The sequence below is a fragment of the Ascidiella aspersa genome, chromosome 6 (assembly GCF_963924565.1).
Source record: "Ascidiella aspersa chromosome 6, kaAscAspe10.2, whole genome shotgun sequence".
Lineage (NCBI taxonomy): Eukaryota > Metazoa > Chordata > Ascidiacea > Phlebobranchia > Ascidiidae > Ascidiella > Ascidiella aspersa.
In genome coordinates, this window is record NC_139452.1 from 31,041,877 (window position 1) to 31,069,348 (window position 27,472).

Genomic DNA, 27,472 nt, shown 5'->3' on the forward strand with positions numbered 1-27,472 from the left:
CGAAATAACGTTTTGTATTTTTACCAACAAACATGAAGCAAATTTAATGTTGTTTGGATTCTCAAACAATTCGTTTCTTGTGATATTCAAACGACACTTGTTTTGCTTAGCAGGAAATAACTTTCAAGGTCAACTGTGATGCTTTGGAACTTTGAAGCATTGGACAGAAAATTTTATTCGTTCCCTTGCTTACATTAATTTTGGGGGGCTTTGCTTTAAACTTTAAACTTTAAACGATAAAACAAAGACGCCATTCATTATCAAGAACATGTTGAAAACATTTTTATGTTTTTAGCAAAAGTATTTTCCAATTTAGTTAGAAATAGAAACAAAACCAACAACATAGGGTGGTAGAGATAATATTTAGTCCATATTTAAAAGCCATGTGTATAGGGATGTTCAAAGTAGAATATCGAATCCTTGGATTCGAATCCAGATGGGATTCGAATCCAATTCTGCCGTTTATTTCGGGTAATTGGAACCGATATAATTTAATGTTTTACCGCCGATTGTTGCGCCTAATTGTACAAACGCGTGTGGTAAGTTGGCCTGTCGCTGCGGTGACCAATTTATAGTGCTTGCTTTAAATGTAACCTGGTAGTGCAGTGTCAGCGTTTTTTCGGGCGACCAATTACTTCGCGTCTCGTGATAACGTTTGTCTAATAATTCGGTGTCAATCAAGCATTATTGGGCAAGCGACTAGCGTATGCGAACATTACGTTGTAAGAGGTGCTGGCTGTCGACCAAATGCGCTATGCTATAGGGTTACTTAGGTCAACTTTAGGCCAATATTCAGCGAGGTTATACAGTAATGCACAGCGTAATTGTCAAGTATTCGTTATGTCAATAGTAACTTATTCTTTGCTGTGTTCGGTGTTGCATTGTACTCACTATTGGCAAAAATATAAGTTTTGGCAACAACCTGGACAGTTGACATATTACAGTTTACACAACTGCTTCAAATGACAGTTAAACATATGGGAGATTTTTTTTATTATAATGTACACTTGTTAGCAAAAAATCCCTTCCCCAAACAAAATTAAGGTTAAATAATTTAATAAAATTATACTAGGATTCGCTATTTTGGATTCGTTATTCTAGATTCGAAACCTATTATTCTAGAATACTTTGGTATTCTACATTGAACATCCCTACATGTGTATTAATTGTGCTTGCGAGTAATACAGTGTTGGCTAAGTATATAAATGTGGTTCGCATTTCTTGTGGCGAATAAAGATATGCGCCAGCCTTCTTTGGGTCTGGTGGATTTAAATGTTTACCATAACAAGATGCAGTTTTAAAGCAGTTTAACGGGAATTTAGACAAAGTGCGGTAGAATCACGGGTTTAAGTCCAGCATTAGCTTGTTTTTCCGAACACAATTCTCATTGCAACATCGAGCGTTTATCGCAAGTCACAACGAAACACGTTTGAGAGCTGATTTAAATACAAGTCTTAGTCACAAGGTTGAAGTTGTTTTTTAGAATGAACTGATAACATCGAATTCAGGTCAAAGTTTGTTTTGTGGCCCTTGAAACAAGAAATGTCAATTAACTTATAACCTTAATTCAACCTTGCTTCGGTAGAAGGAAAATTCGCAGACGGTGTACAGACATTTTGACGAGTGTTACTACGTCTGGGCAAGTGCTTTTAAAATTTAATATTAACCCTGAGTTATTGTGCAGCAGTCAAACACAACTCGAGCAGTTCAGTTGAGGCTATGGATGAATGGGTTGAGGTTTAGCCTTTTTTTTTTTTTTTTTTTTTTTTTTTTTTTTTTCTTTTCTAGTTTACAATAAATCTCGCAATTAGACAATATATTTACTTTGAACTGCCGTTCAAGTTTGTTTAGTTTCGATCTAGTGGAGTTGGAATATATCATATTACACTTTTACGGTGAACAACTATCCCAAAAAGTAGCAAAGCGTTCTTCCCAGCCCCCCTGGTTCCGAACCTTATAAGTGTTAGGAAAACCGTAGTGTAAACTTAAGAATTTTAATGATCAACAAAAATTTAAACATGTTTGCCGTTAACTGATTACTTTTTTTGATTAAATTATCTTACTGTCCCGCGGGCCGCATATAATAATGCTGAGGGCCAACATGGTCCGGCCGGATCGAGAGTTAGAGAGTTATGGTTAGACTGTTGATAAATAAGCGATTTTGAAGGGCGGACCAGTTTGGGCCAGGGACCAAATTTCGCGTTACAGTCCCTCTTGCCCGAAAACTGAGTATTTTAACTACAGTAAACTACCGGTGAAGTCCGCAAATTGCATCTTATAGGCTTGTGCGGACTAAACGTTTTTAAACTCTTAATTGTTAGTCATAATCATTAGTGCGTGTTTATACGTATTTAAAATTATAATTCACATTGTGCTAATGGATATTTTAACACGTCTTAAAGATTTCTGCCAAACTTGACAGTGTTAACTGCAATTAACTGTGTGATACTTCGCTTCTTCAATACGTATAGCCTACTAAAAAGGCGAGGAAAAGATTAATTACCAAGCGCCAGATTCACAAAAGCAAAGGTTAAAATAAGCAACATAATATAATACTGTAATTATTGTTTTGGGTTATTTGAAACTTTTAAAGCGGACAGGCGTCAAATTTGTAATAAATAATATTAGAGGTTCCCATTAAATCATATAACGCGTGAAGTTAAGGTCCTACGCTAGTAAATTGAGTTCACCCTAGTATAAGCGAAGTCTTACAAATTACGATGTAAATGAAGAAGCTATCTGGAAGATTTAAGCATCTGTTTGTCGATTTTCTGGGCTAACAGATATGCTGTATTTTTAAGTTGATAACATTTCGCCGAGCAAGGGTTCCGGTTCCATCTTCATTGGCGATTTTAAAAGCAAATAAGATTGCTGAACAGTTCTCCATATCACAGAATGTACCGGTACAAAAAAGTGAAAAAAAAAATATTTTTGATAAACTTGAATCCCGATTTTTTGAGAAGTATTTGCGGACTTCGAGAGATCACTTTATGGAAAACTTTTCTAAATATGCTTCTGATATGTCTTTCCTAATTGTGATAAAATCACTCTGGCGCTAAGGCGTCGTGCGTCAACAATGTCTATAAGCGCTTTTATTACTTGGTGTACTTTTGCTTGCAATGGGTTGGTTTAATGATGGTCAGTATGGCTTTAAAATGGCCAAATTGAAAACAAAAGTAACATTTTTGGCAACTTAAAGCATATAAAGCATTTTTTCACGATGCACGTGATTCTTTTTGGTCTTTTTTATATAAACAAATACGTCACGTTTTGACGTTACTTTATGTCGCACGCAACTGATATAAGATTAGCAGTGTTGTAAATAAGTCATCCTGAAGTGACTTAAGTCCAAGTCAAGTCATTATGAGAGCTGCTCAATTTCAAGTCATGTCATTGACATAACAGTAAACTTTTAAACAATTAAAATTGAGAAACTCGTTCAAAGATGAGCAACAACTCAACTAAAAATAACACCGACGAAATATACAGAAATGAAAATGTTAAATGTGCAAGCTTGGGATAAATTTTGATAAAAAAAAAAACTTGAGATAAATTTTTGTTATTTTTTATTCTTTTGTTTTTAAAACACTTAATGTAACCCAGGGCCAGGCCAGGTCATTTGTCTAAAAGACTTAAGTCAAGTCAAGTTATTTGAAACAACACTGAAGATTAGCGATGACAGCTCATTTGTTACAGGTTGAGGATACCTTAGTGGAACTTTCACGAAGCAGCAGGGATTTGTTCAAATATAACTGTTTTTATATATTAGCATATAAATCTTTACTATTTTTACATAAGCTGGAAATCTGTATGTGGAAAATTTTGATTCAATATTGATATCAACAATTTTGTTATTGAAATATTTAAATCTACCATATGCTATTCAACCTTTACATCTTTGGTAAACAGCGCCAAATTTTGATGTGTGTAGTTGTACATTCAGGGTTTCGTTCACACCTGAGTTTAAAAATCATATTAAGAATTAACCACAGATAAAAATGTCTAAATTAAAAAAAAATCAGGTCTGCAATTTTTTAATTTAGGTGTGCACAAATTCTACATTAAAATTAGCAAAAGTCAATTACTTGGACACCAAAGTAGTTCAAGTCAAAGTATAAATACTAATGGTGCAAGCGTAAAATAGAGTTACGGTCAATTAAGCAAAACAGCCATTAGTCGCAAAAAAATTTAAAAAAAAAATGTGCGAATTATAACCAAACATAAAATTAGAAAAACAAAAATATCTCAAACTTTTGCGTACATAGAAAATTATAAGACACACAAATGTCATTATTGTGGTCACGTTTGTTTACTTTTTGCTACATTATAGTACCATGAATTAATCAATGTGATTTAATATATTGTTACTTGAAATGTTTGAATTACAAAACAATTGTTTTTTACAAAAATCTCTTTTACTTTTATTTGCTTTTAAATGAGTCTTTATTTAATTATTAAATCTGTTCCAACTTGTTCAATAAACTTCTAATATAAGAGTAAAATAAGAGTTTTTATGAATTTTTGTGCCTTGCAAACTGCAATTTTATGCTATGTGATTGTGTTACTTTTCGCGGGCGCGTCGGCGAAGTGGTTAGCGCCACTGACCAGCAATCCTCAGATCGGGGGCTCAATTCCCGGCTAAGCACTGTACGCGCGGTGCTTGTGGGCCGAGCACCTGAAAACCGTAGCCCGAAGATCAGGCAGGGAGTGCGAGTCCCGATCAAGTTAATATTCTCTGCAACAGCGCGTCTACGAGCTACTTTACAGACTTGTATGCATGCTAGTGCAATGTATGGTGATGCGTGCATTGTATTGTGATGTATATGGCGCACTCGAATATGTGTTACTTTTGACATTGTTTTCCACCAGTATGAACTTTTTTGTTTCTTTATAAAGCTTGTTGTTTTTTATTTTTTTAACCATCAGCTGTCTTGGTCCATCAACCTGAAAGAATAGCTATGTCTACAGCAAGGTGAGAAATATTGCTTTCTAAAATCAACATTTGCTTTCTGGAGTTGTTTAGTTTTATAAAAATATGCAATAAGACAACTGTAAAATATGTTTAATCTATAGACTCTCTTTATTTTTTTACCAAGGTTATATTTACTTTAAAAGTGCATTTTTATGTTTCAAGTGTTGCTTTAAGTGAGGCTGAAAAAAATATTGTTGATGTTTTAACGAAAGAACAACGCAAAGTCCCTTTTTGCAAGTGGTCCGAATATTTGCGCAAACTTGGTTTTCACGATTTGGAAATTGACAAATACAGAGATAATGGTGATTTTAGTGGTTTGGCTTGCTATTGGTGCAAGCATGTAGGTAAGGTGTGTTTAAAAGTGTTAACATTACTGTATATAAATGATTTTGTCTATTTATGTGTTTTATTTCATTCAAATTTCCTGTAACATGAATATTCCACTGGCTTGGTAAAATGTTTTTGTTTATTATTATTTTATATTCTTACATTTTGTTTAAAATATTTTTTATTCGTTTTAAAACCTGTAATAAAAACATTGCTTTAAAAGTTAAAATAGCAACAACATTGCATAGCATTTTTGGTTTGAACCCCACTTCCAAAAAAAGACCTTTGGACCATCCACAAATGTTTCTAAGAATCAAGCATTTGCAAACTTGTAACCGGAACATAGCAATAAATGTTTAAAAATCCACCCATAACAAGTACGCACTTGCATTTAAGACATTGTGTTGGAAATGTTTTAATTTTTATTACTGTTGGCAAAAGTTTACGGTAGGCAATATTTTAGTCTGAAAACTTTTTATGCTAAAAAAGACAAAAAAACTTGTTTTATGTCGGTTCAGTGGAAGCTTGTCGGATCAGAAAGTAATCTTGATAAACATGTAATTGTTTGATATAGTACATTTTGTTTTAACAGTTTTTTAAACAGGTATCCATGGGAATATGTTTAGATTGTTGCATAGTTGAATAGCTTAATGAGTTGATCCCTAGTTACCTATAAAATGTGAAAAATTGTGTCTTTCCTAAAATAAACTAGATAAGATGCGAACAGAAAAAGTTGAGAACCACTGATCAAAAATCTGCCACTCTATGCAAAAGCCTGCCATATCTTAAAAAATAAGATTGACCAAAAACAGGTCAACATGGTAAATAAGCAGTAATTTTATTCATTTTTTTCTCATATATGTTCAGGTTCCAACACTGACAGTGAAATCTTTAGGTCCATCAGGAAAGAAGTATTAGGACAAGAAGTTTCCTCAGAAAGTTTGTTTGCTTCAATCAAGTTCACCAAACTTCGAAAACGTAAGACGTCGTAGTATTGTGTTATTTGTAGAATTAATAAATCAGTAAAATAATAATTAAGTAATATGAAATCCCTCAGGTAGAAACCGTGCCCTGTTTGTATATGAGTTCATTCGCAGCTATGACATACCAAATTGGAAAGAATTGGTGCGCAGTACATTGGGCAAAGGAGACAAGTTACCCGATTATGCGTACGATTACAAAAATGACATTGAGGAACAGAAATACAGAGTGTGTATTTGCTGGTTTGACGAAAACAATTTTAGTAAGTGCATTTTCCTCGTTCACATTTATTTTGTTTCTTGAATTGGATTAGAACTGTTACTTAAACGTTTGTTGTTTATTAATAGAAACAACTCATTCTGCTGTGAAAGAATTACAGAAAAGGGGAGTACCAATAATACCCAAAGGTATATCCTAGAATTTTATTGACATTCAGATTTTCGTTAAAACATGTTTTACTTCTAGAAACTACTATGGAACCCTGGTGTACTGATTCAGAACAAGAAAGTGAAATGACTGAAGGTCTTAGTTTAATGTTTTATGTATTTTAATGTGCACAGAAAAGCTCCTTCTCAAGCGAGGGGTTCTCAAGCTTAAACAAAACGAAAGTAAATTACTCTATGAGAGAAAAATGACTCGATTTATTTGGAGTATTGCGCTCGCTTGAGATGCCATTTTGCTTGAAAGTTTGTTTTAAGCAATTATTCATTTTTATCAATGGGTAATTAACTGAGCGCCAGTTTCGCATGATGTTATGACTTTGGCTGGTTGCATAACCGGCCAACACTGATTTTGAGGCTTCACATTTGTGTTCCTTTCTTCTATAGTTAAATGAACGCTTGTTTTGCAGATATACACAGCTGAACATTCAGCACAGGGTATGCAATAGACAGCTGCCTTTGTGTTGACTATTTTGACTGGGTCCTTGGGTCACGAAAGAAGCCTACCCTGAGTGTGGTATGGCTACCGACATTCCAAAATTCTGTAACAAACGCTGAATAACCTCAGATAAATGTTGAATATAGGGTATGACCACTAGACCATCCGTTCGTCGGGTAGAAGGCTTATGCCAGAATTCTTTAAGCATCCATTTACCAGTGTTATCTCCGTTTCTGTTTTATTTTTAGAAAATCAGGCGGAATTAAGCATCGACAAACACAAAAGATTCAAACCATCATCTAGTAAAGGAAAGACTGCCCAAATTTTTGTGTCAGAAGTTTGTTATCATTGCAATCAGTATTTTTAATTTTTGGCAAAAATTGTTCAAAATAATGTAGTACCACCGTGCCTGTTTAATAATAAAGCCCCATCTATGCTATCTACAATGTAAGCTGTTTTTTTAACTTATCACATATTCACAATCAAAGTTGTTTTGAGAAGCATATTTTTTCACTGGTGTTAATATACCACAAAATTACCCACATTTAAAAAATAATAATTTGCATGGGCAAATGGAAATTTTACAACATACTTTTTTTGGTTTTAGTACTTATACGTTGGATGGGGATGAAGTTGTAAGTGTTAAAACACTTTTTCCTCCACAATATAGCATCTCACAAGTTGATTCAATCTTAAAATGCAAACACTCAAATATTGCTCGCTCCTATGGTATCTCGTCTACGGTAAGTTACCTTTCCAGATTATTGAATCCAAATTTGCTTTTTATCTAAATTTTTATACAGTTTTTCATATTTTATATTTCTCTTGGTGGTATAATAATGAAAGCATGGACTATAGGATTGGGTGCTTAGGGATAATTTTCAAAGGGTGTACCACTTTTTGACTTTAAACAAAGCTAAAGTAAGCACCTGCAGTGTTTGGTGTTTACGTTTAAGGTTTTACAGCACAAAATAGTAACTTAACAATATCTTATGACATCATAACAATCGCTGTTTTATGACGTCATAAAATAGTGACGGATATGATGTCATAAAACAGCGATTGTTATGACGTCATAAATAATAAAAAGAGCATCAGAAACAATCAATTAACGTCCAGCAAACGCAAACTTTTAGACGCAAAATGCTAAAGTGTGGTATCGCTGTTAACGTCAGACGAAAAAAAAATGATAAAATCATATTGTACCGCCAAGTTAAAAAAAAAAAAAATCTGGTGGCAGTGTAGACCTCTCTGTTAGCACCTGTTTTGCATTTGTTTCTACTAAACATATCAATTAAAAAAGCCCTGTGAAACCCTTATTGTTGCGTTACGGAACGATCAGTATAGTCGCAATTCGGTGGTAAATATGTAATACTTGGTATTGCTTTTTAACGGAAATCAATAATGGGTGGAAGAAACGAATAAAAGAATAAATAAAAACTATTTATGCAATACGGCAAATTTATTTTTGGAACATTTTACAAATACTTTGCCATATTTGAATTTATTGTCGCTTCATTTATATGGCTTTCGTTGACTGTGTCACCAAATTGGACCATACTCGTTTTTCATGAAGGTAAAGATTTTAAGCGTCAAATCCCAGTTTGTCACTCTCTCTAAGAATGAGTTTTTTGTGTGAGGCGGCAAAAATAAAAAAGGGAATCTTTGATTGCAAATTAATTGTGCATAGACTTAATTCCTTGGCAAACTACCCCTTTCACATCTAAGCCACAAGATAAATGAGGGAAATTTGGTGCTTCTGACTTTAAACAAACTTTTATATATTTTGGGAAAGGTCTGTATATTCAATCATTGGTATTTTGGTATAGAACAGAAAAATGTTGTTTAAAAGTGTTAGTTAAAATATAACAAAATATATAATATCAAAAATATAGGCGCTGCTCTAGAATCCTATCACATTTGCTTCTGTGGCTTTCTATTTCTAACGTTAATTTGGGTTTGGGTGGGTCAAGTATTATTATTATATTTATGCCTTCCTTACAATTTCAACTTTGATAACTCGGTTTGTTTTCATTAAAATTATATGGGCCGAAAATTTATTTTCGGGACATATCTTGTTTTTGCCGTTATTATATGGGCCGAAAATTTATTTTCGGGACATATCTTGTTTTTGCCGCTATTTATATGGGCCGAAAATTTATTTTCGGGACATATCTTGTTTTTGCCGCTATTTATATGGGCCGAAAATTTATTTTCGGGACATATCTTGTTTTTGCCGTTATTATATGGGCCGAAAATTTATTTTCGGGACATATCTTGTTTTTGCCGTTATTCTTTTTTGGTTTCCTATGGTTTCCTATGGTTTCCTATGGTTTCCTATGGTTTCCTATGGTTTGTTTCAGACCGACTTTTGTCCGAAGCTTTATAGAAAAAGTAGACATCGTAGAACCTTCAAATTTTCAGACATGGCGTAGAGTGGTATGTAGGTGCTTTGTAAAAGTTTATGAGGCTGCACTCCCAGGGGCCTTTGCTTGGGGGGTAAAAACCTGAAATATTGCGTTTTAGCACTTTGTAGCTAACGACAGCCATCTAGCAGCAGAAAAACTTTCATACAGAATTCGTTCATATTCGCTTGCTTTGTCCAGCTCGCGTCGCGACGAGGCGGCTGCTGGCATCCCTGCTGCGCCCTATTGTCCCGCGCGTGCAACATTTGTGTTGGAAGTGGCTTGCCTAGTAAAACTATGCACATGCGACTTGCCTTTCATAAAGAGGCCTCTCTAAGTAAAAAAACCTATTGCTCTTACAACACAAAATATTTTACCACCGCAAATTTAAATGCGAATCCTACAGGCAGTGTACACATCTCTGTTAGCACATGTTGTAATTGTTGCACCATTCAAACATATCAACACCAGGTCTAAGCAAATATAATTATACAAGGGCCGCAACAACAAAAAGCTTAAGTTTAACGCATTCTTAACGACGACGTTACAAAGCTACGTCATAACATGGCGTCATAAATAAATAAATCTTGCGTTTATTGGATTTAAATTGGCAAAACTTTCAATATAAAACGTGGCTTATTAGGCACATAAACGTGTTTGCATATTGCTCAAAACTACAGATTTAAACTCTGTTTCAACGGTGATTGCTCAGACCAAGGCATGGTAAAAATTTACACAGTAAAAGTTGGAAAAAGTATAGCAAACCATAGACGTTAAATCATTTAGAGAGAATGAAAATATTGACTTTTTAAACATGCTAGCTGACCACAATGTAATAACATGGCCGTAAGCATTATCTACGTTTATTGATCAAATGTATGTTTCGATCATTTGCCAAAATCTACGCCATATTTGAACCCCCTTCGCTTCAAAGCCATAAGTTATTATATTATGATACACAACTAAGAATTGTGTGTTGATATGTTGGACTGGAGTGACATACTATACAGGTGCAAATAGCAAATATTCTCCAAATACGATTTTTCCAATATTCTCCAAATCGTATTTCATCGTATTGTCGCGGTAATACACAAAGAGGTAAGGCCGTGAATAAAGTTTCACCCACCGTACAATTAACGGAGGGAAGCATTTCGAGTAGGGATGTTCAAGGCAGAATATCGGCGACACATTTATAATGCTTGCTTTAAATGCGGCGTCAGCATTTTTTGGGGCGACCAATTACTTCGCGATAAGCTTCGCCTAATAATTAAGTGTCAATAGGGTGTATTTACCGCCGCAAGTTTAAATGCGAAATCTTAAGGCAGTCTACGCCTCTCTGTTAGCACCTGTTGTGCATCTTGCTCCAACCAGCATACCAACATCAGGCCTAAACTTATCTAGCAAAACTTTCGATTTAATAGTTTGCGTATTAGGCACGTAATAGTGTTTTTCATATTGTTTGAAACGACAGATTTAAAGCCTGTTTTAACAGTGATTGCTCGGACCAAGCTATGGTAAAAAATTACCTAGTGAAAGTTTGCAAAAGTATAGCAAACCATAGGCGTTAAACCATTTTTAGTCTTTAAGAGAATGATAATATTTGATTTTCAAACACGTAAGCTGGTCAAAATTTAATAAAATAGCCATATGCATTATCTAAGTAAATTCTATTTATTAAATATATGTTTCGATCATTCCCCAAATTCTACGCCATATTTGAACCCCTTTCGCATCAAAGGCATATTTTAAGTGGGGAAGTTTTCGGCCCATATCTGTTTTTGCTTGCAGAAACAAGTTAAGGAAAATGAAAAACAAAATATATAATATAAAGTACACAATACAAAATAATAAAAAAAAAATTAAAAAAAAAAAAAATTAATATAAAGTAAAAATTGAAAATAAACACTAAGCCCTGAAAATATATCCCCTGACAATATATACAACAACCGCACCCCCGTCTAGTTCTTTTTTGGTTTCCTATGGTTTCCTATGGTTTGTTTCAGACCGACTTTTGTCCGAAGCTTTATAGAAAAAGTAGACATCGTAGAACCTTCAAATTTTCAGACATGGCGTAGAGTGGTATGTAGGTGCTTTGTAAAAGTTTATGAGGCTGCACTCCCAGGGGCCTTTGCTTGGGGGGTAAAAACCTGAAATAGTGCGTTTTAGCACTTTGTAGCTAACGACAGCCATCTAGCAGCAGAAAAACTTTCATACAGAATTCGTTCATATTCGCTTGCTTTGTCCAGCTCGCGTCGCGACGAGGCGGCTGCTGGCATCCCTGCTGCGCCCTATTGTCCCGCGCGTGCAACATTTGTGTTGGAAGTGGCTTGCCTAGTAAAACTATGCACATGCGACTTGCCTTTCATAAAGAGGCCTCTCTAAGTAAAAAAACCTATTGCTCTTACAACACAAAATATTTTACCACCGCAAATTTAAATGCGAATCCTACAGGCAGTGTACACATCTCTGTTAGCACATGTTGTAATTGTTGCACCATTCAAACATATCAACACCAGGTCTAAGCAAATATAATTATACAAGGGCCGCAACAACAAAAAGCTTAAGTTTAACGCATTCTTAACGACGACGTTACAAAGCTACGTCATAACATGGCGTCATAAATAAATAAATCTTGCGTTTATTGGATTTAAATTGGCAAAACTTTCAATATAAAACGTGGCTTATTAGGCACATAAACGTGTTTGCATATTGCTCAAAACTACAGATTTAAACTCTGTTTCAACAGTGATTGCTCAGACCAAGGCATGGTAAAAATTTACACAGTAAAAGTTGGAAAAAGTATAGCAAACCATAGACGTTAAATCATTTAGAGAGAATGAAAATATTGACTTTTTAAACATGCTAGCTGACCAAAATGTGATAACATGGCCGTAAGCATTATCTACGTAAATTTTTATTGATCAAATGTATGTTTCGATCATTTGCCAAAATCTACGCCATATTTGAACCCCCTTCGCTTCAAAGCCATAAGTTATTATATTATTATACACAACTTATAATTGTGTGTAGATATGTTGGATTGGAGTAACATACAGAACAGGTGCAAATAGCAAATATTCTCCAAATACGATGTTTCCAATATTCTCCAAATCGTATTTCATCGTATTGTCGCGGTAATACACAAAGAGGTAAAGCCGTGAATAAAGTTTCACCCACCGTACAATTAACGGAGGGAAGCATTTCGAGTAGGGATGTTCAAGGCAGAATATCGGCGACACATTTATAATGCTTGCTTTAAATGCGGCGTCAGCATTTTTTTGGGGCGACCAATTACTTTGCGATAAGCTTCGCCTAATAATTAAGTGTCAATAGGGTGTATTTACCGCCGCAAGTTTAAATGCGAAATCTTAAGGCAGTCTACGCCTCTCTGTTAGCACCTGTTGTGCATCTTGCTCCAACCAGCATACCAACATCAGGCCTAAACTTATCTAGCAAAACTTTCGATTTAATAGTTTGCGTATTAGGCATGTAATAGTGTTTTTCATATTGTTTGAAACGACAGATTTAAAGCCTGTTTTAACAGTGATTGCTCGGACCAAGCTATGGTAAAAAATTACCTAGTGAAAGTTTGCAAAAGTATAGCAAACCATAGGCGTTAAACCATTTTTAGTCTTTAAGAGAATGATAATATTTGATTTTCAAACACGTAAGCTGGTCAAAATTTAATAAAATAGCCATATGCATTATCTAAGTAAATTCTATTTATCAAATTATGTTTCGATCATTCCCCAAATTCTACGCCATATTTGAACCCCTTTCGCACCAAAGGCGCCGCAAATTTAAAGGCGAAATCTGGTGGCAACTCTAATCCAACATATCAACACCAGGCCTACACAACTTAAAATTGTGTGTTGATATGTTGGATTGGAGTAAGATACTATACAGGTGCAAGTAGCAAATATTCTCCAAATACGATGTTTCCAATATTCTCCAAATCGTATTTCATCGTATTGTTGCGGTAATACACAAAGAGGTAAGGCCGTGAATAAAGTTTCACCCACCGTACAATTAACGGAGGGAAGCATTGCAAGTAGAGATGTTCAAAGCAGAATATCGGCGACTCATTTATAATGCTTGCTTTAAATGCGGCGTCAGCATTTTTTGGGGCGACCAATTACTTTGCGATAAGCTTCGCCTAATAATCAAGTGTCAATAGGGTGTATTTACCGCCGGAAATTTAAATGCGAAATCTTAAGGCAGTCTACGCCTCTCTGTTAGCACCTGTTGTGCATGTTGCTCCAACCAACATACCAATATCAGGCCTAAACAACTAGCAAAACTTTCGATTTAATAGTTTGCGTATTAGGCACATAATAGTGTGTTTCATATTGTTTAAAATTACAGATTTAAAGTCTGTTTTAACAGTGATTGCTCGGACCAAGCCATGGTGAAAATTTACCGAGTAAAAGTTTGCAAAAGTATTGCAAACCATAGGCGTTAAACCATTTTAAGTCTTGAGGAGAATGATAATATTTGGTTTTCAAACACGTAAGCTCTGGCCAAAATGTAATTAAATGGCCATGTACATTATCTACGCAAATTCTATTTATCAAATATATGTTTCGATCATTCCCCAAATACTACGCCATATTTGAACCCCTTTCGCATCAAAGTGGGGAAGTTTTCGGCCCATATCTGTTTTTGCTTGCAGAAACAAGTTAAGGAAAATGAAAAACAAAATATGAAATATATAATATAAAATACACAATACAAAATACAAAATATTAAAAAATAAAAAGTGTAAAATAAAAAAAATATTAAATAAAAAAAAAAATAAAAAATAAAAAATAAAAAACACACAAAAAAATAAAAAATAAAAATTAAAAAATGAATATGAAAAAAAAAATTGAAAAAAAAAAAATAAATAAATAAAATCAATTTCAAAAAAAAATTAAAACTAAATAAAAATAAACACTAAGCCCTGACAATATACCCCCTGACAAAATATACAACAACCGCACCCCCGTCTAGTCTTTTTTGGTTTCCTATGGTTTGTTTCAGACCGAGTTTTGTCCGAAGCTTTATAGAAAAAGTAGACATCGTAGAACCTTCAAATTTTCAGACATGGCGTAGAGTGGTATGAAGGTGCTTTGTAAAAGTTTATGAGGCTGCACTCCCAGGGGCCTTTGCTTGGGGGGTAAAAACCTGAAATATTGCGTTTTAGCACTTTGTAGCTAACGACAGCCATCTAGCAGCAGAAAAACTTTCATACAGAATTCGTTCATATTCGCTTGCTTTGTCCAGCTCGCGTCGCGACGAGGCGGCTACTGGCATCCCTGCTGCGCCCTATTGTCCCGCGCGTGCAACATTTGTGTTGGAAGTGGCTTGCCTAGTAAAACTATGCACATGCGACTTGCCTTTCATAAAGAGGCCTCTCTAAGTAAAAAAACTATTGCTCTTACAACACAAAATATTTTACCACCGCAAATTTAAATGCGAATCCTACAGGCAGTGTACACATCTCTGTTAGCACATGTTGTAATTGTTGCACCATTCAAACATATCAACACCAGGTCTAAGCAAATATAATTATACAAGGGCCGCAACAACAAAAAGCTTAAGTTTAACGCATTCTTAACGACGACGTTACAAAGCTACGTCATAACATGGCGTCATAAATAAATAAATCTTGCGTTTATTGGATTTAAATTGGCAAAACTTTCAATATAAAACGTGGCTTATTAGGCACATAAACGTGTTTGCATATTGCTCAAAACTACAGATTTAAACTCTGTTTCAACAGTGATTGCTCAGACCAAGGCATGGTAAAAATTTACACAGTAAAAGTTGGAAAAAGTATAGCAAACCATAGACGTTAAATCATTTAGAGAGAATGAAAATATTGACTTTTTAAACATGCTAGCTGACCAAAATGTAATAACATGGCCGTAAGCATTATCTACGTACATTTTTATTGATCAAATGTATGTTTCGATCATTTGCCAAAATCTACGCCATATTTGAACCCCCTTCGCTTCAAAGCCATAAGTTATTATATTATTATACACAACTCATAATTGTGTGTAGATATGTTGGATTGGAGTAACATACAGAACAGGTGCAAATAGCAAATATTCTCCAAATACGATGTTTCCAATATTCTCCAAATCGTATTTCATCGTATTGTCGCGGTAATACACAAAGAGGTAAGGCCGTGAATAAAGTTTCACCCCCGTACAATTAACGGAGGGAAGCATTTCGAGTAGGGATGTTCAAGGCAGAATATCGGCGACACATTTATAATGCTTGCTTTAAATGCGGCGTCAGCATTTTTTGGGGCGACCAATTACTTCGCGATAAGCTTCGCGTAATAATTAAGTGTCAATAGGGTGTATTTACCGCCGCAAGTTTAAATGCGAAATCTTAAGGCAGTCTACGCCTCTCTGTTAGCACCTGTTGTGCATCTTGCTCCAACCAGCATACCAACATCAGACCTAAACTTATCTAGCAAAACTTTCGATTTAATAGTTTGCGTATTAGGCACGTAATAGTGTTTTTCATATTGTTTAAAACGACAGATTTAAAGCCTGTTTTAACAGTGATTGCTCGGACCAAGCTATGGTAAAAAATTACCTAGTGAAAGTTTGCAAAAGTATAGCAAACCATAGGCGTTAAACCATTTTTAGTCTTTAAGAGAATGATAATATTTGATTTTCAAACACGTAAGCTGGTCAAAATTTAATAAAATAGCCATATGCATTATCTAAGTAAATTCTATTTATCAAATATATGTTTCGATCATTCCCCAAATTCTACGCCATATTTGAACCCCTTTCGCATCAAAGGCATATTTTAAGTGGGGAAGTTTTCGGCCCATATCTGTTTTTGCTTGCAGAAACAAGTTAAGGAAAAAACAAAATATATAATATAAAGTACACAATACAAAATATTAAAAAAAAAATTAAAAAAAAAAAAAATTAAAATAAAGTAAAAATTGAAAATAAACACTAAGCCCTGAAAATATATCCCCTGACAAAATATACAACAACCGCACCCCCGTCTAGTTCTTTTTTGGTTTCCTATGTTTGTTTCAGACCGACTTTTGTCCGAAGCTTTATAGAAAAAGTAGACATCGTAGAACCTTCAAATTTTCAGACATGGCGTAGAGTGGTATGTAGGTGCTTTGTAAAAGTTTATGAGGCTGCACTCCCAGGGGCCTTTGCTTGGGGGGTAAAAACCTGAAATAGTGCGTTTTAGCACTTTGTAGCTAACGACAGCCATCTAGCAGCAGAAAAACTTTCATACAGAATTCGTTCATATTCGCTTGCTTTGTCCAGCTCGCGTCGCGACGAGGCGGCTGCTGGCATCCCTGCTGCGCCCTATTGTCCCGCGCGTGCAACATTTGTGTTGGAAGTGGCTTGCCTAGTAAAACTATGCACATGCGACTTGCCTTTCATAAAGAGGCCTCTCTAAGTAAAAAAACCTATTGCTCTTACAACACAAAATATTTTACCACCGCAAATTTAAATGCGAATCCTACAGGCAGTGTACACATCTCTTTTAGCACATGTTGTAATTGTTGCACCATTCAAACATATCAACACCAGGTCTAAGCAAATATAATTATACAAGGGCCGCAACAACAAAAAGCTTAAGTTTAACGCATTCTTAACGACGACGTTACAAAGCTACGTCATAACATGGCGTCATAAATAAATAAATCTTGCGTTTATTGGATTTAAATTGGCAAAACTTTCAATATAAAACGTGGCTTATTAGGCACATAAACGTGTTTGCATATTGCTCAAAACTACAGATTTAAACTCTGTTTCAACAGTGATTGCTCAGACCAAGGCATGGTAAAAATTTACACAGTAAAAGTTGGAAAAAGTATAGCAAACCATAGACGTTAAATCATTTAGAGAGAATGAAAATATTGACTTTTTAAACATGCTAGCTGACCAAAATGTGATAACATGGCCGTAAGCATTATCTACGTAAATTTTTATTGATCAAATGTATGTTTCGATCATTTGCAAAAATCTACGCCATTTTTGAACCCCCTTCGCTTCAAAGCCATAAGTTATTATATTATTATACACAACTTATAATTGTGTGTAGATATGTTGGATTGGAGTAACATACAGAACAGGTGCAAATAGCAAATATTCTCCAAATACGATGTTTCCAATATTCTCCAAATCGTATTTCATCGTATTGTCGCGGTAATACACAAAGAGGTAAGGCCGTGAATAAAGTTTCACCCACCGTACAATTAACGGAGGGAAGCATTTCGAGTAGGGATGTTCAAGGCAGAATATCGGCGACACATTTATAATGCTTGCTTTAAATGCGGCGTCAGCATTTTTTGGGGCGACCAATTACTTCGCGATAAGCTTCGCCTAATAATTAAGTGTCAATAGGGTGTATTTACCGCCGCAAGTTTAAATGCGAAATCTTAAGGCAGTGTACGCCTCTCTGTTAGCACCTGTTGTGCATCTTGTTCCAACCAGCATACCGACATCAGGCCTAAACTTATCTAGCAAAACTTTCGATTTAATAGTTTGCGTATTAGGCACGTAATAGTGTTTTTCATATTGTTTGAAACGACAGATTTAAAGCCTGTTTTAACAGTGATTGCTCGGACCAAGCTATGGTAAAAAATTACCTAGTGAAAGTTTGCAAAAGTATAGCAAACCATAGGCGTTAAACCATTTTTAGTCTTTAAGAGAATGATAATATTTGATTTTCAAACACGTAAGATGGTCAAAATTTAATAAAATAGCCATATGCATTATCTAAGTAAATTCTATTTATCAAATATATGTTTCGATCATTCCCCAAGTTCTACGCCATATTTGAACCCCTTTCGCATCAAAGGCGCCGCAAATTTAAATGCGAAATCTGGTGGCAACTCTAATCCAACATATCAACACCAGGCCTACACAACTTAAAATTGTGTGTTGATATGTTGGATTGGAGTAACATACTATACAGGTGCAAATAGCAAATATTCTCCAAATACGATTTTTCCAATATTCTCCAAATCGTATTTTATCGTATTGTTGCGGTAATACACAAAGAGGTAAGGCCGTGAATAAAGTTTCACCCACCGTACAATTAACGGAGGGAAGCATTGCGAGTAGAGATGTTCAAAGCAGAATATCGGCGACTCATTTATAATGCTTGCTTTAAATGCGGCGTCAGCATTTTTTGGGGCGACCAATTACTTTGCGATAAGCTTCGCCTAATAATCAAGTGTCAATAGGGTGTATTTACCGCCGCAAATTTAAATGCGAAATCTTAAGGCAGTGTACGCCTCTCTGTTAGCACCTGTTGTGCATGTTGCTCCAACCAACATACCAATATCAGGCCTAAACAACTAGCAAAACTTTCGATTTAATAGTTTGCGTATTAGGCACATAATAGTGTGTTTCATATTGTTTAAAACTACAGATTTAAAGTCTGTTTTAACAGTGATTGCTCGGACCAAGCTATGGTAAAAAATTACCTAGTGAAAGTTTGCAAAAGTATAGCAAACCATAGGCGTTAAACCATTTTTAGTCTTTAAGAGAATGATAATATTTGATTTTCAAACACGTAAGCTGGTCAAAATTTAATAAAATAGCCATATGCATTATCTAAGTAAATTCTATTTATCAAATATATGTTTCGATCATTCCCCAAGTTCTACGCCATATTTGAACCCCTTTCGCATCAAAGGCGCCGCAAATTTAAATGCGAAATCTGGTGGCAACTCTAATCCAACATATCAACACCAGGCCTACACAACTTAAAATTGTGTGTAGATATGTTAGATTGAAGTTACATACAGAACAGGCGCAAATAGCAAATATTCTCCAAATACGATGTTTCCAATATTCTCCAAATCGTATTTCATCGTATTGTCGCGGTAATACACAAAGAGGTAAGGCCGTGAATAAAGTTTCACCCACCGTACAATTAACGGAGGGAAGCATTTCGAGTAGGGATGTTCAAGGCAGAATATCGGCGACACATTTATAATGCTTGCTTTAAATGCGGCGTCAGCATTTTTTGGGGCGACCAATTACTTCGCGATAAGCTTCGCCTAATAATTAAGTGTCAATAGGGTGTATTTACCGCCGCAAGTTTAAATGCGAAATCTTAAGGCAGTCTACGCCTCTCTGTTAGCACCTGTTGTGCATCTTGCTCCAACCAGCATACCAACATCAGGCCTAAACTTATCTAGCAAAACTTTCGATTTAATAGTTTGCGTATTAGGCACGTAATAGTGTTTTTCATATTGTTTGAAACGACAGATTTAAAGCCTGTTTTAACAGTGATTGCTCGGACCAAGCTATGGTAAAAAATTACCTAGTAAAAGTTTGCAAAAGTATAGCAAACCATAGGCGTTAAACCATTTTTAGTCTTTAAGAGAATGATAATATTTGATTTTCAAACACGTAAGCTGGTCAAAATTTAATAAAATAGCCATATGCATTATCTAAGTAAATTCTATTTATCAAATATATGTTTCGATCATTCCCCAAATTCTACGCCATATTTGAACCACTTTCGCATCAAAGGCATATTTTAAGTGGGGAAGTTTTCGGCCCATATCTGTTTTTGCTTGCAGAAACAAGTTAAGGAAAATGAAAAACAAAATATATAATATAAAGTACACAATACAAAATATTAAAAAAAAATTAAAATAAAAAAAAATTAAAATAAAGTAAAAATTGAAAATAAACACTAAGCCCTGAAAATATATCCCCTGATAAAATATACAACAACCGCACCCCCGTCTAGTTCTTTTTTGGTTTCCTATGGTTTGTTTCAGACCGAGTTTTGTCCGAAGCTTTATAGAAAAAGTAGACATCGTAGAACCTTCAAATTTTCAGACATGGCGTAGAGTGGTATGTAGGTGCTTTGTAAAAGTTTATGAGGCTGCACTCCCAGGGGCCTTTGCTTGGGGGGTAAAAACCTGAAATATTGCGTTTTAGCACTTTTTAGCTAACGACAGCCATCTAGCAGCAGAAAAACTTTCATACAGAATTCGTTCATATTCGCTTGCTTTGTCCAGCTCGCGTCGCGACGAGGCGGCTGCTGGCATCCCTGCTGCGCCCTATTGTCCCGCGCGTGCAACATTTGTGTTGGAAGTGGCTTGCCTAGTAAAACTATGCACACGCGACTTGCCTTTCATAAAGAGGCCTTTCTAAGTAAAAAAACCTATTGCTCTTACAACACAAAATATTTTACCACCGCAAATTTAAATGCGAATCCTACAGGCAGTGTACACATCTCTGTTAGCACATGTTGTAATTGTTGCACCATTCAAACATATCAACACCAGGTCTAAGCAAATTTAATTATACAAGGGCCGCAACAACAAAAAGCTTAAGTTTAACGCATTCTTAACGACGACGTTACAAAGCTACGTCATAACATGGCGTCATAAATAAATAAATCTTGCGTTTATTGGATTTAAATTGGCAAAACTTTCAATATAAAACGTGGCTTATTAGGCACATAAACGTGTTTGCATATTGCTAAAAACTACAGATTTAAACTCTGTTTCAACAGTGATTGCTTAGACCAAGGCATGGTGAAAATTTACACAGTAAAAGTTGGAAAAAGTATAGCAAACCATAGACGTTAAATCATTTAGAGAGAATGAAAATATTGACTTTTTAAACATGCTAGCTGACCAAAATGTAATAACATGGCCGTAAGCATTATCTACGTAAATTTTTATTGATCAAATGTATGTTTCGATCATTTGCCAAAATCTACGCCATATTTGAACCCCCTTCGCTTCAAAGCCATAAGTTATTATATTATTATACACAACTTATAATTGTGTGTAGATATGTTGGATTGAAGTAACATACAGAACAGGTGCAAATAGCAAATATTCTCCAAATACGATGTTTCCAATATTCTCCAAATCGTATTTCATCGTATTGTCGCGGTAATACACAAAGAGGTAAGGCCGTGAATAAAGTTTCACCCACCGTACAATTAACGGAGCGAAGCATTTCGAGTAGGGATGTTCAAGGCAGAATATCGGCGACACATTTATAATGCTTGCTTTAAATGCGGCGTCAGCATTTTTTGGGGCGACCAATTACTTCGCGATAAGCTTCGCCTAATAATTAAGTGTCAATAGGGTGTATTTACCGCCGCAAGTTTAAATGCGAAATCTTAAGGCAGTCTACGCCTCTCTGTTAGCACCTGTTGTGCATCTTGCTCTAACCAGCATACCAACATCAGGCCTAAACTTATCTAGCAAAATTTTCGATTTAATAGTTTGCGTATTAGGCACGTAATAGTGTTTTTCATATTGTTTGAAACGACAGATTTAAAGCCTGTTTTAACAGTGATTGCTCGGACCAAGCTATGGTAAAAAATTACCTAGTGAAAGTTTGCAAAAGTATAGCAAACCATAGGCGTTAAACCATTTTTAGTCTTTAAGAGAATGATAATATTTGATTTTCAAACACGTAAGCTGGTCAAAATTGAATAAAATAGCCATATGCATTATCTAAGTAAATTCTATTTATCAAATATATGTTTCGATCATTCCCCAAATTCTACGCCATATTTGAACCCCTTTCGCATCAAAGGCATATTTTAAGTGGGGAAGTTTTCGGCCCATATCTGTTTTTGCTTGCAGAAACAAGTTAAGGAAAATGAAAAACAAAATATATAATATAAAGTACACAATACAAAATATTAAAAAAAAAATTTAAAAAAAAAATTAAAATAAAGTAAAAATTGGAAATAAACACTAAGCCCTGAAAATATATCCCCTGACAAAATATACAACAACCGCAACCCCGTCTAGTTAAAAAAATGTTTTTACAAAGCTGGAACTAATCAGATATAAAAATAAGCATTGGCATATGATATATTTCTATTACGATTTCTGAAATTCGACCTATTTTTGTGAACTGATAGGACTAAAAAATTAAAGAAGTTTGATGCCCTCTTGCTAATTCTACCTGGTTGGATTTCGATTAAATTGGTTTTAAATAATTTTTTTTGTAACCATGAAAGTGTTTCTGTATTAAGGTTCCATGTTGGATGTTTTTGAATAAAAAAACTTATTTCTTATTTTTAAGGAGCAAGAAAAACGAAAACACAATGAAGATGATTTTAACAAACGTTTTTTACTGAAGGGAGAGCCATTTTATGACGATCATGTGTTTGTAAAGGTTTATATGTAAGTTTGTTTAATTTCTACTATAATTTAAAATGTAATAATGTGAAAAATATTAAAAAAAATGAAAATTCTGTTCAATAAAAGTTATATCAGCAAAATATCTTTTTAATATAACAAATTACTATTGATGTGTTCAATCTACAATGAGTAGCAAATAACAAACCAGTAACTGAAAATAATTTAAACCACTGCCTTTAATTATATTCCCATGTTTTATCTACTAAAAACGATTAAAAAAAGTATGTAAAGCATTTTTGCTAAGTACTACTGACATAATAGGAGTTTATACTATAATACCACAATCAAAATTGATTTCAGCATCTACGAGAAACGTGGTGAAACAAAGAAACCACTTTGTGCAAAAATAATTAACAAAAATATTTGTGAGAGCACTAATGAAAAAAGGTTGTTGTTAGATTTAAAGGATTCAAACGTTGTTCATTATTATGGCCTGTGGTCACTGGTGAGTATCAATTATTTTGATTTAAACGCAAAAAGTTATAAAACGAATACTTTTTTCAGGATAGTTATTAACAACATTTAGGCGATTTATTTTAGATTTGAATCTTGAAACAAGAAAAAAATAGTTTTAGCAAAGTTTATGCAAATATCAATAGTTTCAAGGAAATTGTTTGCTTTGTTTCAGGATGTCGATCAATCTCATGCCTTTGTGATGGAGCTTTGTTGTACAACAGTTGAAGATGTATGTATTAAAATATAGAACAAATTAAACTTTTACATTTGTCCTCATTTTAATGTTTAATATTCAATTATCCGAAGCCATCAACAACAATGCTTTTTTGTATTAGTACCTAAAAAACCCAAAAAACTGGAATGATGTTGAAAAAGGTGAAGAGGTGACTAATGGAACTGACATCCGGGATATTTTGCCCATTTCCTATTTGGAAATTTTGAAACAATCAACATTAGGATTACGATGTCTGCACTCCCATGGCATTAGTAAATAGTTTTGTTGTTATGTTACCTCCAGGTATTTCATATGGACCATTTTAACAATTTGTTTTACTTTAGTTCACAGAGACATAAAGCCAAGCAACTTTTTTGTCACCGACGAAGCTGGGAAAGCTATTGTAAAAATAGGCGACTTCGGAATTAGTCGAAAAATTCAACCAAAAACAAATTCAATTACGCGCACAATAGCATGTGGTACAGAAATGTTTCAGCCCCCTGAAGCTTTTGAAACGGGTGAAGATGGAGAATTAATAGGCAGAATTGTAAGTAAACTTTTTGTACTTACTCATCTTTATGCCATAACAAAATCATTGTGTTTGTAATCTAGAATCGATCATACGACATATTTAGTTTTGGAATAATGTGGTACTTTGTATTGACCAATGGAGAATGTCATCCTTTTGGAGGCATAGATGATCACCGATACAATATAATCAAACGAAATGAACCAACATTGGAGTTAGAAGGTAAATGACCTTGTGTTTTAGTTCTGCTATCCGAACTGAAATTTGCTAGTCTGACGTCTATCCAGTTTAACCATATGCACCATGGCAATCTGGCACACAGTTAGGTTTGCTAAACTGCATAAATATTTATTTATATATATGTGGAACAGAGCAAGAAGTAAATATGTTTTTAGAATCCTCCAAACAAGGCCTCTCCATACTATATTATTTTTGCCAAATCTTTCTCTGTAAATAATGTAACCTTCTATGCTTTTGGCCGCTTTAAAAATGTGTTTACACCAAATACACTCTATGCATAATATTGTATTTTGCGCCGCGTAACCCATAAACTCTATATTTGTTCAAGTTAAAATAAACAAACTCATTTTTGCGTTGAGCCAAACAAGTCTGTATTTCAGCCACCGCTTGCAGGAAAACAAGAGGCGTAACTTATTACTAAATCCTGGATCCACCCCTGCCCTTAACTTACTTTTAATATCGGTGTTATTCAAAATCCAATGTTTAAACCGAAGTACATCAAAAATACTGTTTTGTGACTAATCATGGATAATGCTTTGTTTAAGTAATTGAATAAGTTTAGTACTTTTATGTGTTTTGTTTTTAATATTTTTTGTAGCATTTGATGGCGGCTTAAGCAAAGAGCAAAAAATCACGGCCAGAGAGTTGATTCGACAAATGCTTGAATTTGAACCAGAAAAACGCTGCACTATCGAATATGTTGATAAACATCCTGTGTTTTGGGAGGCTTCAAAAAAACGTCGTTTTCTTGTGGTGCGGTAATAATTGTAACTTACACAGTATACAATTATAATTTTTAACGACCTAATAAGCTCTAACATTTTTACCAATTTTTTTATTAACCTTTTACCTTATTATCAGTGTAAGTCCAAAATACAGATTATCCCATAGTGTTGCCTGTTTTATATTTTCATCTTATATATATATTATATACTGTATATGGTCATATCATAATAAAGTATACATAAAACGATTAGTTCAAGTTTTCTGGACCACATTTGTTTTTACTCGCACAAACACAATTATCCTAGGATAAAGTTAGACATACAATGTGTAGACTATATTGAACAATCAAAGGAATTAACTATAACAAAATTTATTCATATCCACTTTATAAACGAACTCTCTGACAAACTTCCTTAAAAAACTGTTCTAAAATAAAATGATCCCGATCAACTATCTAACTACACATTTCTTTTAGGATTCCCACAATCATATTGAAAATCAGTTGATCAAGGTTACGGAAAGTCTCGAAGGTGTCGAGATAATCTTCAAAAGATGCAAAGATGATGATTTGCACAAGAGGTTAAACCACTTCGACAAACGCCTCTTGTCAGATTACGACAAGAAAAAATCAGGAGTGAAGGAAAAGTTCCCGATATCTTTAGAAATTCTCCCACAATCTGTGAGGGAAGTGACCGGGAAGCATAAAGTTAAAAGCTGCAGAAATGTTGAGGAATTTCTTAAAGTCATGGGAAATAAGGTGGGTTGCAATGCAGAACCAAAACATTTCAGATAACTAATTTTGTTTTATCGCCTTAGGTTTTTTTACAGTTAATTCTTTAAATTTAATTTATATTTATTCGTCAGAAATTGATTGTAATAGGAATTTCAAAGCCTTTACTGAAGTAGGTAACATGAACGTTTTGAATATCTCTATTCGAAACGTTCACAAACTGCTACCTACTTCTGCAATTGTCTCATATTACTTCTACGTCTAACTACAACCTCCAACCATTAAACTACAAAGTAATTGACTGCATTTTTTGTTTTATGCCAGGCTTCTCACGGAAATCTTTCTGCTGCTGAACAAAAGGAGCTTTTCGGAGGCAAGAAGGGTGTTGAAAAATGGGAAATATTTCTGAACTGCTTTCTAGAAGGTCGTGAACATCTGCTCGTTCATTTGTATCAAGTATTCAAAGATGTTGAGGAACTTAGTGGATATTATTAAGAAACTGGAATGTTTCAGTTGGAAGGTACAAGGTAATTTAGTTATATTTTTTTGTTTTTTTTGTTTGTGTTTGTGCTTTATTTGTAGTATTTACTGCTATGGTTTAATTTTGTTTTGTATACCCACGCTACTTAAATGGAGGAAATAATGTTGCACACCTAAATACAAGGGGCATATTTTGCAAGGGCTGGTTTTGCCACGTCATATAATGTAACTTTTAAATGAGATTGCAGTTTCCTAAATCACATGGTGTTCAGGCAATTTCCTCTTGTTTTCACAAAAAACGAGCATGCAAACTTTAGCCTAATGTAAAGCCGCACAATCAGTACCACGCTTAGTAAGCTGGTAGATACCATCGATGCCAAAACAAGGTTTCTTTATATAGAAATCTTTTATAGACGCAGAATCCACGAACGTACTTCTAGTATCAAAAGAATAGATTAGGTGCTAAAAGAGGTGCTATTGCTGCCGATCTGATATCCGTTTAGTTTCAGCCATAGTTTGCCACATAACTGAGCGTCTATTAATTTGATTTCTTTTTTTAGAAAATAGCTTATGGTAACACAGTTTACCAGTAGTAAAATATTTTTTTGCCTGATAACCTGAAAACATTACAATTTAAAATGGCGGCCATTTAACCATTCCATTAATCCTATTTTTTATATTTACAGGATTCTTACTTAGTCAACTGTTCGAACGAGGATCTAATTCTTCAAAATATTTTCGTCCATTATTTTCTATATCATCATTTTTATTTGTACTGTCTTTACTTGATTTTTTTGTTCAAACTACTTCGCGCCTCTTATTTTAGCTACTTACTCATAATTTTTTTTAAATCATTGAATGATTCTTACACACTGTAATTACGTCATATAAGCTAATCTTGATACTTTATGTTCAGCAAAGTTCAAAGGTTTTCGCACTTTCCTAAGCACTTCTCTTTTTGTTAACTTGTAACTTTTATCGGCTGTAAGCACTCCCACTGTTTTTCAACTTTTTTCTAACTTTGTTGTGCAAATTTAATCCGCACAATATCCAAATGTTTGTGCGCCTGTGAAAACGTTCTATCCAGTGACACGCAAGATGAAAGCCATTTGTTCACCAGTACTATACCCCGGATATAAGCAGTGATAAACAACCTATAGCAATACGGTGTCTTTGTACTTTTCGACCCTTTTTAACATTTCAAAGTTCAAGTTCTAATATGCATTTCTTTACTTTTGTAACATGCAATATAATTGCTAATTTTGCCCAGTAAAACGTAAGTTTAATGTTTTGTGCCTTGTCAGTGGTGATTTATAGCAGGTTGTAAATATTAAATCACACTGGTTG

The 27,472-nt window shown here is 34.5% G+C and overlaps 1 protein-coding gene across 2 annotated transcripts; it reads left to right on the top strand.

Annotated features, from left to right (window-relative positions):
- Window positions 1–1,914: 1,914 nt before the first annotated feature.
- Window positions 1,915–27,472, top strand: LOC146141281 (uncharacterized). Of its 2 annotated transcripts, none has more exons than XM_083391876.1 (18): window positions 1,915–4,972; window positions 5,135–5,316; window positions 6,167–6,277; window positions 6,357–6,542; window positions 6,628–6,687; window positions 6,746–6,802; window positions 7,408–7,489; window positions 7,767–7,902; window positions 22,632–22,732; window positions 23,051–23,195; window positions 23,379–23,435; window positions 23,542–23,692; window positions 23,765–23,967; window positions 24,033–24,171; window positions 24,788–24,942; window positions 25,391–25,672; window positions 25,970–26,172; window positions 26,812–27,472. In XM_083391876.1, exons 1-17 carry the CDS (start codon window positions 4,959–4,961, stop codon window positions 26,138–26,140), a joined length of 2,232 nt encoding a protein of 743 aa, XP_083248002.1. In that variant the 5' UTR covers window positions 1,915–4,958; the 3' UTR covers window positions 26,141–26,172; window positions 26,812–27,472. The 2 variants fall into 2 exon arrangements, with proteins under 2 accessions (XP_083248002.1, XP_083248004.1); XM_083391878.1 differs by having other exon boundaries at window positions 25,970–26,165.

What these genes read in the sequence shown, in the direction of transcription:
- LOC146141281 (XM_083391876.1), top strand. An exon ending in CCTATGGTATCTCGTCTACG is followed by an intron (nt 7,903 to 22,631) that starts GTAAGTTACCTT and finishes CTTATTTTTAAG; the next exon opens with GAGCAAGAAAAACGAAAACA. An exon ending in ATTATGGCCTGTGGTCACTG is followed by an intron (nt 23,196 to 23,378) that starts GTGAGTATCAAT and finishes GCTTTGTTTCAG; the next exon opens with GATGTCGATCAATCTCATGC.